Source organism: Capricornis sumatraensis, chromosome 8 (assembly GCF_032405125.1).
Source record: "Capricornis sumatraensis isolate serow.1 chromosome 8, serow.2, whole genome shotgun sequence".
NCBI classification, from domain to species: domain Eukaryota; kingdom Metazoa; phylum Chordata; class Mammalia; order Artiodactyla; family Bovidae; genus Capricornis; species Capricornis sumatraensis.
Window position 1 is genome coordinate 61,026,383 of NC_091076.1, and position 14,421 is coordinate 61,040,803.

Here is a 14,421-nt window from a genome sequence, read left to right on the forward strand (position 1 = left end):
GGATGACCCAGAATATAACCTGACACCTGATGTGGTGCTTTTTGTATGTGGTTGATATTTATAAATGTTGTGCTAACTCCAGGTGTGATTATTCACAAGGTAAGTTGGCCTGGGCTTCAAATTAAATAGGTAGTACAGTTGATAAATGCTATAGTAGCTGAAGAAGTAAGGCAAATAGATTTGAAGGTATATTTTTAAGTAAGAGTTGGACTTGGACTAGAACATAAACAGAGAATTTGTGTGGTTGGCGAGAGGACTAAGGGATAAACAATGGAAAGATTATCAGTGTCACCTTGAGAAGGGCTCTTTTGAAGGGTTTTGAGGTTTCCAGTTCTGTAATTTGGATTAAGATTAGATAGGTCATATGAATGATAATTTGAGTGCTATTCATTCTTACAGATAGGAAAATCTGAAAGTCAGCTTGGACTGGAGTTTTCTTTTTACAGCGTGAGCGCTTATAGGCTGCCGTTTTGTGCTAGTTTGCTACTCCATCTAGTTCCCATTCAAGAAATGGAATTTTTAAGGCCTCTGCAGTAATGAGTATTATCTCATCTTTAGATCTGATCTGATCAGCTTGATAGTCCCCAAATATGGAGACATGAAGCACTGTTCATCTGGTTAGTTTTTATTCTCACCCTGTGCAAAGCTTTATTTGAGTGACCAACTTTATATATTGATTGGCCTAACCCAAAGAGATCTTTTTCATGCCTTTTGGTGCTAATAGGACTGGCTTAGAAAAGAAAAAATGTAAATCAGTAAATATGATGTAGGAAAAAAATTGAAGTTGGCATATTTTCCACTACTGGAGTGTTACAGAATGAATAATAATTAGATGGTTGTATACTGTACAACATTAAACTCAGTTATTTGGAATATAAGCAACAAAGAAAAGGAAGTACACAGGTTGTGGGTTTATTTTACCTAATGCACTTTTATCACCATGACACATCGAAGTTTAAGGCATTTGAAAAAAAACAGTAATTTCTACATTTGGTACATATTCAGATCACACTACATTTGCAACAGTACTGTATATATCACTTCACAGTGATGAACCTGAGCTCTTTACGATTCAGAATTGATTTCTCCATATAAAAGATGTTTTTTAAAACCTTTTCAATCAAGCTGACTTTCAGATTGGACTTCCCTGGTGGTCCAGTGGCTAAGACTCTGCGCTCCCAGTGCAGGGGGCTCAGGTTTGATCCCAGGTCAGGGAACAAGATATCACATGCTACAGCTAAAGATCCTGTATGCCTCAACTAAAAAAAGATCCCATGTGCTGCAGCTAAGACCCAGTGCAGCCAAATAAAGAAAGCCTTTTCAGAAGATGGTAACTTTTTTAAAAAATTATTTTGACTGTGCTGGGTCTTCACTGCTGCGCGGGCTTTTCCCAGTTGCAGCAAGAGGGGGCTACTCTAGTGGTGTGCAGCGTTCTCACTGCGGTGGCTCTTGTGCATGGGCTCAGGAGGTAGTGGCAGTTCCCTAGTTCTAGAGCACAGGTTCAATAGTCGTGGCTCAAGGGCTTAGTTTCTCAGTGGCATGTGGGATCCTCCATGTCTTCTGCATTAGCAGGTGGATTCTCTATCACTGAGCCACCAGGGAAGCCCCTTAACATAAATTTTCATTGTTACACACTGAAGTGTTTGGTAACCGAGTAAATCCTGTTTCCTTGACTTTTCCTTGACTTTCTGTTAGCCAAAACTTAACCAAATGTCAGTCCTTAATATTCTCTTCTGAGGATGAGTTTATTATAATACCATAACAAGGCTACAAGGCTGGAAAAGGTGTTTTCATGCCAATCCCAAAGAAGGGCAATGTCCAAGAATGTTCAAACTATAATACAATTGTGTTCATTTCACATGCTAGCAAGGTAATACTCAAAATCTTTCAAGTTCAGCTTCAACAGTACATGAACCAAGAACTTCCAGATGTATAAACTGGATTTAGAAGAGACACAGGAACCAGTTGTCAAATTGCCAACATCCGTCGGATCATAGAGAAAGCAAGAGAATTCCAGAAAAACATCTAATTCTGCTTCATTGACTATGCTAAAGCCTTTGACTCTGCTTTAGTGTGTTAGTCACTCAGTTGTGTCCAACTCTTTGTGACCCCACGGACTATAGCCTGCCAGGCTCCTTTATCCATGGAATTCTCCAGGCAAGAATACTACAGTGGGTAACCATTCCTTTCTCCAGGGGGTCTTCTCAACCCACGGGTCAAACCCAGGTCGCCTGCATTTGCAGGCAGATTCTTTACCATCTAAGCCTGTGTGGATCACAAAAAAATTGTGGAAAATTCTTATAGGGATAAGAATACCAGATTACTTATCTCCTGAGAAACCTGTATGCAGGTCAAGAAGCAACAGTTAGAACTGGACACGGAACAATGGACTGGCTCAAAACTGGGAAAGGAGTACTTCAAAGCTGTGTATTGTCACCCTGCTTATTTAACTTCTATGCAGAGTACATCATGTGAAATGCCAGGCTGGATGAATCACATTGCCACGAGAAATATCAACAACCTCAGATATGCAGATGATACCACTCTAATGGCAGAAAGCAAAGAACTAAAGAGCCTCTTGATGAAAGAAGAGAGTGGAAAAACTGGCTTAAAACTCAACATTCTGGCATTGGGTCCCATCACTTCATGGCCAACAGATGGGAAAAAAATTGGAAACAGTGACAGATTTTATTTTCTTGGGCTGCAAAATCACTGCAGATGGTGACTGCAGCCATGAAATTTTAAAAGACATTGCTCCTTGGAAGAAAAGCTATGACAAACCTAGATAGCATATTAAAAAGCAGAGACATCACTTTGACTACAAAGGTTTGTGTAGTCAAAGCTATGTTTTTTCCAGTAGTCATGTATGGTTGTGAGAGTTAGACCATAAAGAAGGCTGAGTTCCGAAGTATTGATGCTTTCGAATTGTGGTGCTGGAGGATTCTTGAGAGCCCCTTGGACAGCAAGGAGGTAAAGCCAGTCAATCCTAAAGGAAATCAACCCTGAATATTCACTAGAAGGATTGATGCTGAAGCTCCAATACTTTGGCCACCTGATGCAAAAAGCCGATTCACTGGAATCGGCTCTGGTGCTGGGGAAGATTGAGGGCAGGAGGAGAAGGTGACAGAGGATGAGATGGATGGATGACATCACTAATGCAATGGGCATGAGTTTGAACAAACTCTTAGAGATCCTGAAGGACAGGGAATCCCAGCATGCTGCAGTCCATTGGGTTGCAGAGCCAGACATGACTTAGTGACTGAGCAGCAACAGCGTTGCAGCAAAGTGCATTGCTACTTGTGGAACGACCCCGGCAGTGTAACAGAATTTTAAAATTGGTAGGAGAACCTGTTTGTGGGTCATGCCCTGCTTTGGAAATAGTAACTCCAGGCCGTGAAAGGAGACAGTTGTACATATTTAGAACGGGGCGGGGCGGGGGAGCCCATAACAATCATTCCCACCCCTTCATTCTGTAGATCTTCTCAAGCTTCTTTTTGACTTTTGTTTTTCCATGTGAAAGGGAGGTTGTGACACAGTATTTGACTTTGTTGATCAGTAGTGTTGGTACTATTCTGGGTTTTTCTGTCCCCACAGCTCTGTGTATCACTATATTTGAACCAACTTTTCTGAGCTGACTTTTTAAGGTAATGTTCTGAGCTACTTCATTCCTCTGCTGGAATCTGATTTAACCTTTAGAAAACTTGGGAGGGGCCTAAAATATGCTAGATTCCAGATTGTATTCCCACAGGGGTAGACTTGACTGTTTACTTGGAACATGGTTGATCCTGATGCAGAATAGATTCAATTCAGATCTTATTGCCATCCATGATACATTATAAAACTTGTCTATATAAATCAGGTTTAGAATAGGCCTGGGCAGTGAGTTATAACTGAGTGTATGTTAAGGTCCATTTTATACTAAAATACCACCATGAAAGTTATTGTCTTGCTTTATAAATGTCATTTTGGGTGAGCTTTACCTGATTGGTGACTTGTTCAGGATCGAAATAAAGGGGGCACTGATACCGAGTCACTTATTGGCCTTTGATATGTTCTTTAATCCTGCTGGGATTCACAGCAGTAGTCCTAGGGCGCTGAGATGTTTCTCAAAGCTGCCGTTTAAGTGGCAAAACCACTTATCTTACTTAGGTAATGCTAAAGTATATCCTTGATTTCATTAAAATCTGAATTTAAAATATTTGATACAGTGGGTTAAGTTTAAACTTCTGCTTCAAAATTAATCTCTTAATGTCTGAGAAATGCCTTTACTTTGTGGCTTTTGCAATGCAGTTAGTTCAGGCTATTTTTAAAAGGTCAAGTTAAAAGGTATGGGCCTTAAATCCATCATTGCTTGAAGATGAAAAACTACAGAGGAATCCTACAATGAAGTTTTTCTGATGTGTCATTCTCACTGATATGTATAACCCAGGTCCTGTATAACACAGGTCTTGGCATAATGTTCAGGAGACAATAAAGTTTTCTTGTGTAGGTTTTGAGAAACTGGCACTCCTCGAAATAGTTGACAAGCAATGCAGTTTTTGCATTTGGCACTTGGTATAACTCAAAGCAAGTACCTACTATTGAATATTCTGCTAAAAATACCTTCAAATTCAAAAGAATGACTATTTTATTAACATTGCTACCTTACTAAAACATTGGATTTCTGAAACCATAAGCCATGATGACAATAACATTTATAGTCTTATTAAAAGACTTTGTCATAGTTTGATAGCCTTATAAACCAGATAACAAATGCTGAGTGTTCCCCGCCCCCCATCTTCTCTACCTTAAGGTAGTGCTTGAAAACAAAGCCATATAGTTACTGCTCAGGTAACCGTTAACAGTGACTCAGCCTCTAGGGCTTATAAAAAAGTATTGATAACCTTTTGTCCTGCTTCTACACATTAACAAGAACAGTGTACTACCATAAAAAGCTCTCTCATTATCTCAGCCAAAAATCCTTAGTTAAGGCACAGATTTGGGTTTTGGTGTTCCTTATCATCTAGTACATTTTTTTCTCTTGAAAAATTCTAGATTTATTGAAGGATACAGTGTTCAAAATGAGTTGGTATACTGAAATGATTGTGAAAACAAGGCATTAATTTCTCTGCGTGATGACACAGCAGTCACTTTAACAATCTCAGTGCACTTTTGGTTACATACTCCACACCAAATATCCAAACTAAAATCCATTGCTTTGTGGATTCTGACCGTATATTTAAAATTAGAGGTCTGTCTGAAAATGCAAGACTCTTATTAATAAAATTTTGGTTGCCGGTTCATATTATAGCTCATTTGTATCCCGGATTCTGAGACTGGAAATATGTTGATTAAAGCTACTGCTTTAACTGTATAATAGAGCAGCAATACTTTTAGATCTTTAATTTAGAATTTGCATACTTCCAAAAAAGATTCAAAGCAGCTCGTGTTTAAACTGGTTATTAGGTCATTTCAAATGCTGCAGAATACAGAACATCTTCAAGTATTTAGCTTAACAAAACATAATGAAATTTTGCCAACCATAAATATTCACTCTGATGACATGGTGGTGGGGCTTTTCTTTGCAGAATAGTCTATCTGCTATTTTAACTGCCAAAGATTCTTTTCTCATTCTCAGTGTGTGAGATATACTTTGGGGAAAACATTAAAAGCAATTTAAATGATTAAGCAAATTTCTCTAAGTAAAACTGCTTGACACACAAAATTACTCTCTACCTAATAGGGGTTTTATGTTTAACTGAAAAGGGCATTAAAAATAATTAATGTGTACTTGAATAGTTCCTCAAGATCTTTCTGGAAAAACCATTACATCTCTCTTAAAATGAAAGGCACAGAACGAAAATTCTTTTATCCATTATTGTATTTGTGCGGTTATGAAACATCATTATAGCTTATACTTAGCAACAAAGTACTGGGGAGGTTATTAACCGATACTGAATGCCGTAGACACCTTAACGCAGTGACAAGACACGATGCTTCAGCTTTGAGATACTTGTATTCCCAAACACAGCTAACTGACACACTGTTGAGGTGGTCCCACTGAAACACAGCGCTAATGGTTAATTTCCTTCTCCAAGAGCGTATCTTACCCACGAGGAGGAAAAACCCAACTTTAACGTAAATCTTTGAGGCTCATTATTTGACATGGCTGAAAAAAAAGTCCTCCTGCTACAATTTCAGTCCTATTCTTGAGAGTATTTAGGACACTCAAAATCTCCAACAAATTACTAAACTACACTCATAAACACGTCTGCCAAAATGTCCGCAGAAACGCTAAGAAAGGCCATCACAAGGCCTATTTGAGATACCTCATCAATGGCCTTCACCGCCCTTTGAGTCAATTGTTTAACATCCGAAGAGACTATTAGCTCTGGTAGAATCCAAGTGTCAGCTTCTCCAACCGTCAGAAGGGCAGAGAGAATTTTAAACCCCATCAATGTCCCCTCCTTGGGATGTAACCACCACCCACCCACCACACGGAACCAGGCGGGGGAGGAGGGCAGCAGCCTACTGCCAAGCGCGCTCTGCAGGGAAGCCGTTTCCCTGAGTCACGGAGAGGGCGGGAGGCTGGGCCCATCTGCCCGTGCCACGTCCTCTTCGTAAAGAACTCGATTTAAACAAACAGGGCGCACAGGAGAAGGCAGCAACACTACTATTCCTCAGGGCGGCCCAACAGCCACCTCATTCCCAGGAGACGCCGCACTTCCCCAGAACGCGCTCTGCATTCTGGCAGCAACCAGCCGACCTTTCCCGACCAGCGTCACGTGCACCCGGAAGTACGTGGGTGGGACCTAAAGCGCCCACGGAAATGACGTTGGTCGCCCTTAGTCGCATGATGTGGCAAAATGCAAAAAAAGGTGGTGGAGGGGGAGGGAAAAGCAGGCGGCTGGGGAAAGTGATGAGGCAAAAAAGTAGTCCCTTCGATGCCTCTATTTATTGCAGTGTCGCAGCCGTCAGCGACTCCCTCGGCGCACTGCGCCCCGAATTCCTGCGCACCGCGGCACCGCGGCACTCCGTGGAGGGGTACATAAGGCGGAGGGGGGGGTGAAGTAACTGGGGCGGAGTTCTGTTGCCGGGATCCCTCCGCAGGGCTCAGCCGTTTCCGGAGTCTGCGCTGCGCCCGGTTCCGCCATTGCGGCTCTCCTGGACCCTGGAGCCTCCGCCCCCGACCTGAGCTCTTTCGTCTGCCTGCCAGTTTCCTGCGTCCCCGGAGACTCTCCTGCTGAGCCCAGCCTCCCCCCTCCCCCCTTCTCCTCCTCTCCTTGGAGAGCCCGGGCAGCCACTGCCCCGCAGCCCCAGTGACAGGAGGAGACCATACCCCCCGACAGCGCCATGGCCCAGATTCTGCCAATTCGTTTTCAGGAGCATCTTCAGGTGCGGCGGGCCGGGGCTTGTGGGGGCTGTGGAGACGAGGGAGGTCAGAAGGAAGAAGCGGGAGTCTGAGCCCAAGCCCCAAAGAGTAGAATCGGAGAGGGGGGGTATCGGTTCCTGAGGTAGCCGGAGGACGGTGCACTGTCTCGGAAAGCTTAAAGGGTTAAATGATTGATGTGGGGCTTGGGTGGCAAGGAAGCGAGTCGAGATCCGTAGGAAAGCGAGGCCACGCTGGGGTTTGAAGGCCTCTCTGTCTTCGCTTCCTGGATGGCGAGGACTGCGCATGATAAACCCTTCCACCCCCCGGTTTTATTCAGTTCATTCATTTGGGTTCGTGGAGCCGGGGACGGATGGAGTTGTGCGGTGGTGGTGATCTCCCGCGTTTCTTCCGGAGCAGGAATTCTCTTCTCCCAAGCCAGCGCAGGGCTGTCACTTTTCATTGCTCTCTCTCTCTCCCCTTTTCCCCCATCGTGCCTGCACCTAGGAGTTGTGGCGCGGGTGGGTTGGGGAGGAGCAAGCTTTTTTTCTTCCTCCCTCTGCGCCTCTCAGAGGGAAGGGCACCTTCCCCGGGGGTGGGGGAACGACAGCAGCTCCTCTCTTGCCTTGCCCAAGGCAGTAGGAACAGGGAAGGTCACTGAAGGAAAAGGAGGAGGATAGAAAGAGGGAATGTATTTATTAGTGTGGTGTCAATTTCAGATTGCGTGGGGGATGTGGGGGACTCGCCTTTTTTCACTCTCTAGATTTCTCTGCGAATGGTGCAGCTTTTATCCCCTCTTTGGTTCTAGAAAAGAGAAAGAGTTGTCCAGAGGTTATCGTGGGGTCTGCCGGAGGTTAGCAGGTAGTTGGCTTGGCGTGAGTACCTCCCTCAGCATTGCAAGGAATTGAATGAACCCTGGGGATATAGCACACTTGCCCTGAGATATGCAGGGTTATTTGGTCTGTAATTGGCTGCCTTTGGTAGGTTCTAGAGTTCTTCTCCATGGTGCAGTATCCTGTAGGCAACAGACTGTCTTATCTGGCAGCTTGCCCACGGCGGGCCCAGGCAGGTGATCTTTGGAGGACTTGACTGAATTAAGTCGTCTTCTGAGCTTCTGATTTTCCTGGTCCACCAATCCTTGTTTTACTTTGGCTGAAATAAATTTATTCATAAAGTATGTTTTCTTTCCAGTTAGCTCCTTAAAGAGTCCTGCCTCCCCTCAATTATTTGAAGGACTAATTTGTAAATGATAAGAGATGCCAGTGGTTTGACATGACACTAATACTAGTGACCTGCTAGACACTTTATCATGGAATGCTGTTTACCTTCTGCCATTGTTATAACGTATATGAAGCCTTCTTGTATTAGATTTAATATTCTGCCTGTCAACATAATTTCGTTTTTTACAGATTATCACCTTTGCTTGCATCAGCAAGACTTCTTTTCCTTTGTCTTGAAATATAATGAGTAATCTTTACTCAAAAAAATGAGTTAAGTAATGTACTTTTATTCAGTCATTTTTGGTTTTCAGATAACTCATCCGATGCAATAGAACACTATTTGACAAAAGGTCAAAAAACGTTAAGTGACAGAATGGACCCAGAAATTATTGTTCATGCTCCATCCAAATTTTTATTGCTGTGGTTACTATTGTTGAATGTGAAGGGTTAGGAAAATAATGTTTTTGAGTATGAAGGGAAAACACACCCTTGTCCTCACGCTGAACTGCTTCTGGAATATAATCTTCCTGCAGACGAAAGTATGTAAAATCATACACAAGAAAAGCAGTTAACAGTTGCTGTTTGCTTTACAAAACAGAGGCATATCCCACTAGTAAATCTTGTTTCTTGACTAGTGGTAGTTTGAGCAATAGTTTTTTCATTTCTGTTAATGAAGAAACAAGATTATTGAATAATTCCAAAGGTTGGACTCCAACCTTGTCACTAACTGAAGACACATTTAGTATGGGTCTCCTTTCTAAGTGGTTCATAGTTTTTGCAAATACTTGAGTGAAGCTGTCTTCTCAAATACTTTGAAGAATTGAGTGTAAAGTAGCTATGCAAATATACTTAAAGAATTCAGTCTTTCAGTTTCTGGAGTAGTATATATATCCCATGCCTAAGCTTAAGCTTGCTACAGTGATTATTTTAATTGGCATCTTAGGTCTTTGACCTCTGAGCCCCTGCCAGTTTGCTAAGTAGCAAAAACTTTCTGAAACACTTAAGATAATAATTGGGAAGAAGAATTGAGGAACTTGAGTGTAGCATTAACCTGTGAAAGCTTCAAAGGGTGAACTTGAAATGAATTTATTTTTATACCATCTAACTACTTGGACCAACCGAAGGGTCTGTCATCAAGGGTTTAGAACTACATCAAATGAACATTAATATTTTAAGTTACAAAGTTTTTTTTTCTTTTTTAAGATGTTTAGGCCGATAGCAGTGAACAGATGAGTGCTTATTTGAACAAGATTTTGTTAGAATTGCAGGTTCTGAAAAAGATCCTCGGCTGTGTATAGAGTTGCCTGCAGTTATCATTTCTTAGCTCATTTAGTATCTTTATGTTGATTGACACATTCTGCTGTATTCCCAGGTTTTTGGGGTCTGAATGAAAAATCTCCCAACCCTGTTCTTTTCCCTTTGATCCATAAATGCAGGCATGGAATGTGGGAGTTCTTGATAATGGTTATTTTGATTTGCAAAGAGTAATCAGTGCTGAGTTACTGGGATATGTTATATGCTTAACTCTACTACCTGGGAGAGTCATAGTGCCTAGAATTATGTGGCAGTCTACTCTAGGAAAAGCTCCCACGTTTAAGATGTATCAGGTTTTTCAGTATTTTCCTAATGGTCAATTTACTCAGCTTTTAAAGGGGTGTGGCTAATCCTAGGGAATGTGCTTTCACTCTGTTTAGGAAATAACTTAAGACATAAAATGCTGTGTGTGTGTGTGTGTGTGTGTGTGTGTGAATAACTTAAGACATAAAGTGTGTGTGTGTGTGTGTGTGTAGAATCACAGTCATTTTCATTTTGGTGTGGAGTGAAGTACATGATTTCAAGAACCTTAACCTATAATATTTGAATTCTATTTAATAAGATGTTTTCCTGTTACTGTTACTATGTGGCTTTAACTTTTTGAAAGCTACTCTGCAATAGAACTTTCTTCCATGATGAAAATTTATACTAGCTACAAAGGCATATTGAGCACTTGAAATGTTACTGTTATAACTGAGGGACTGAATTTTTACTTTTCAGTTAGTGTAAATGTCAATAGCTACATGAAGTTATTAACGGGGACATTGGACTGCACACTTGCAGACAATTCTGATGTGCTTTGTTAGAGTGAAGATTTATTTGGTCACCCATATTTATATGTCTAGAACATTTAAAAATATTTATTACTTGACTGCGTTGGGTCTTTGTTATAGAATGCAGGCTTAGTTGCCCTGCAGCATGTGGGATCTTGGTTCCTGGGCCAGGGATTGAACCCACGTCCCCTGCATTGGAAGGCGGATTCTTAACTACTAGACTCCCAGGGAAGTCCCTAGGACATTGTGTTGCTGGTAAGTCACTTCAGTCGTGTCCGACTCTGTGTGACCCCATAGATGGCAGCCCACCAGGCTCCGCCATCCCTGGAATTCTCCAGGCAAGAACACTGGAGTGGGTTGCCATTTCCTTCTCCAGTGCATTAAAGTGAAAAGTGAAAGTGAAGTCGCTCAGTTGTGCCTGACTCTTAGCGACCCCATGGACTGCAGCCTACCAGGCTCCTTCATCCATGGGATTTTCCAGGCAAGAATACTGGAGTGGGTTGCCATCGCCTTCTCCGGGACATTGTGTTAGTTAACGCTTAGTGATACAGTGTGTTGGTTGAATACTGTCTCTTTGGGGAAGTGGTGATGATGGACAGTGACTAGTGAATGGAAGGAGCAGCACTTGTGAGAGTCTGTTGTGTCCTATGAATGTGGCGGGCGCTTCCAAGTCTTCACTTAATATCTTAAACAGCTGGAGAAAGTGAGACTCAAACTAGTGCCAAAAGGAACACTGCAGAGTGAGATTTAAATCTAGGTCTTCTGACACTAAATACTTCAAAGAAAAACAATGGCATTAAGATGAGAAGTTACGAAGTATCCTGGTGTGCCTTTTTTTTTTTTCTGTTAGACTTTGCTCTGAGAAGTGACTTCTCTACTGCTTTAATGTGTGGTTAATGACGTGGTATAGTAGACAGAGCAGGGATTTGGAGGGTGTTGAGATCAGTGCCATCCAGTAGAAAAATACAAGCCAGATCTGATTTTCCAGTGGCCATATTTAAAGTAAAAAACAGGTAAAATTAATTTTAATGTTTTAACTCAGTGGACCCCAGATGTTGTTATTTCAGTGTGTCATCATTATAAATGTTTCAGGTGAGATATTTTATATTCCTTTTTTGGAGGTACTGAATTTTCAAAATCTGATAGGTGTTTTATACTTAGGGCACATCTCAGCATTCATAAAGTTACAGTTGGAAAAACAGGTTTGCATATATATGTTGTTTCAAACATAAGTTTGCCATAATTGACTTGATTGTCTGTTACTGTTTAATTTTAATGACAATATTGAAAATAAATTCAGTCACAGTGACCACATTTCAGGTGCTCAGAACTGCGAGTGGCTTGTAGAATATGGCTGGAGTATTAGAGAAGGCAGGTTAAGACTTGCCTCTTGCTCCTTTTTCTCTGTAAAATAGGTGTACTACCTCACAAGAATTATCGTGAAGGTCTTGTCTATCATGTATGTGAAAGTACTTGGTGTATCACTTGAAGGGTATTAATTGTTAGCTATATAATTTTTGTCCAGTATATTTTATTCAGATACCTCTCAGCCAGTGACACATATTTGTAGACTTAAGACTTAGATTTTTATGGTTTATAAATATTTGGTACTCAACCTGAAATTTGAATATTTACTTTATATCAACAGTTATGTTACACTAAGGACAAAGTGGTGAACAAAACTGACAGCAGCTTGCATTGACTAGTTCTCAGAGGCTGTCCACATGTAATTGTAACCATGGTTGTTACTGAATGTTTGATACAGTGCAGGATTTAATACAGATAGTCGTATGACACAAAATTGATTCTGCTCTGAAACTACCCAAAAGAAAGAAATTTGTACATTAATCATTTATTATATCCCATGAGTGCTCACATGTGCCATTGGTACATCTGTAATTAGTGTCCCTTGGTCAGATAGATGAGACTCCTAATAAACCACATCTGATAAAATGCCCACCTGGAATGCCAGTCAGGCCTTTGTTAGTGTTGTTTATTTGTTCTTATATAAAATGATAGTGCAGAAATGTGTGTTCGCTTAGATAGGAAATGAGATCTTAGTCCTTCATATTAGAAAGAGGCTATTTTTAAAAATTTATTTACATAGCTGTGCTTAAGCTGCTTCATAAAATCAAATTGTAAGCCATAGCAAAGTTTACAGCTCTAGATGTCTTCCCCTCTCCCCTTCTTGGCCAAGCGCCCGAGGCTAATGCTCTTAACTCAAGGGGGTGGCAGGAGGCCTGGATCTGAATGTATTATGCAAAACCCATCTGTCAGACTTAGATTTTTGTCCCTTCTTTTGTGTTATGAAAGACATAATTTATGATAGAGGGTGTAACTATTCATCAAATCTTAATTGTCTTGAAATCTACAAGATCAAAAATTGACCATTAGAGTTATTTGAACACCTACTGTGTGTCAGGAACTCTGCTAAATATTTTACATTCGTGATCTCATGTGATTAGCAAGAACATCCCTTCAGGTAGGTAAGGTTAGCCTTATTTTGCAGATGGGGAAAATAGAAGTTCATAGCAGTTAACCTATAGAGTCGCACACAGCTAGTGAATGGGAGGTTAGACTTTAATATTGGCTCTTTCATTGTGGCATGTTGCCTCACTTGGTGACTGATCTGTATGCTTTGTATATGTGCTGTGGTGATCTTTGTATACATTCTACTAGTAGGAGGAGCCTGGGGGTCGCTAAGAGTCGGACACAACTGAGTGACTTCACTTTGACTTTTCACTTTCATGCATTGGAGAAGGAAATGGCAACCCACTCCAGTGTTCTTGCCTGGAGAATCCCAGGGATGGGAGAGCGTGGTGGGCTTCCGTCTTTGGGGTCACATAGAGTCGGACACGACTGAAGAGACTTAGCAGCAGCAACAGTAGGTTGTTTTTAGGTCAGTAGTTTTTGTATTACGAGAGAAGTAGTGGCCAGGTGAACCAACATCTGATTTTCTATGCCTTTAAACATTTATTTGGCTGAGGTTTTTCAAAGGGCTTTATCCAGGTTCCTGGTAAAAAGTCGTGCAGAATGATTGGGATCTGGTTAACTTGTAATATCCAAGAATTATCTATATCCCTTTCATAAGGCTGAACTCAGATTTCTCTTTCTTTCTTTAATGACTGGAGAGTGAATATGTTCCAGTCTGAAGCCACTTGTGAAAGCAGGAAGCTTCTGCTTTACTGTATTATTCATGTTTTCGTGTTTATTCTAGTGTAAAACTAGAGTGGAACTCAAGGAAGACTCTTGTGCTTGGGGAGGAGGGAAGGGGAAAGTGGGAGTAGAGCATGCTCGTTCGGTTTAATAGCATAACCATAAATGGGAAAGGGGTTAGAGATTTGTGGGATTGGGCTTTGGAGGCAGAACTGCCAGTAATATTAATACTTCCTGTTCTGAATCATTGGGTAAATAAGGGCTTTTCTTTAAATTCTGAAGTACAGCAGATTTTATTATTTATTTATTTATGGCTGTGCCTTGAAGCATGTGGGATCTTTAGTTCCCCTACCTGTAAAGAAAGCTGAGCACCGAAGAATTGATGCTTTTAAACTGCTGTTGGAGAAGACTCGTGAGAGTCCCTTGGACTTCAAGGAGATCCAACCAGTCCCTCATAAAGGAGATCAGTCCTGGGTGTTGATTGGAAGGACTGATGCTGAAGCTGAAACTCCAATACTTTGGCCACCTGATGTGAAGAACTGACTCATTGAGAAAGACCCTGATGCTGGAAAAAATTGAAGGCAGGAGGAGAAGGGGACGATAGAAGATG

The 14,421-nt window shown here is 41.4% G+C and overlaps 1 protein-coding gene across 1 annotated transcript in view; it reads left to right on the plus strand.

Annotated features, from left to right (window-relative positions):
• The first annotated feature begins 7,249 nt into the window (after nucleotides 1-7,249).
• CLTC (clathrin heavy chain) overlaps nucleotides 7,250-14,421 on the plus strand; it is a 63,085-nt gene continuing 55,913 nt past the window's right edge. The window contains exon 1 of the mRNA XM_068978400.1: nucleotides 7,250-7,374. Within this exon, the coding sequence (XP_068834501.1) occupies nucleotides 7,333-7,374 (42 nt within the window). The 5' untranslated portion in view covers nucleotides 7,250-7,332. The remainder of the gene's footprint in view (nucleotides 7,375-14,421) is intronic.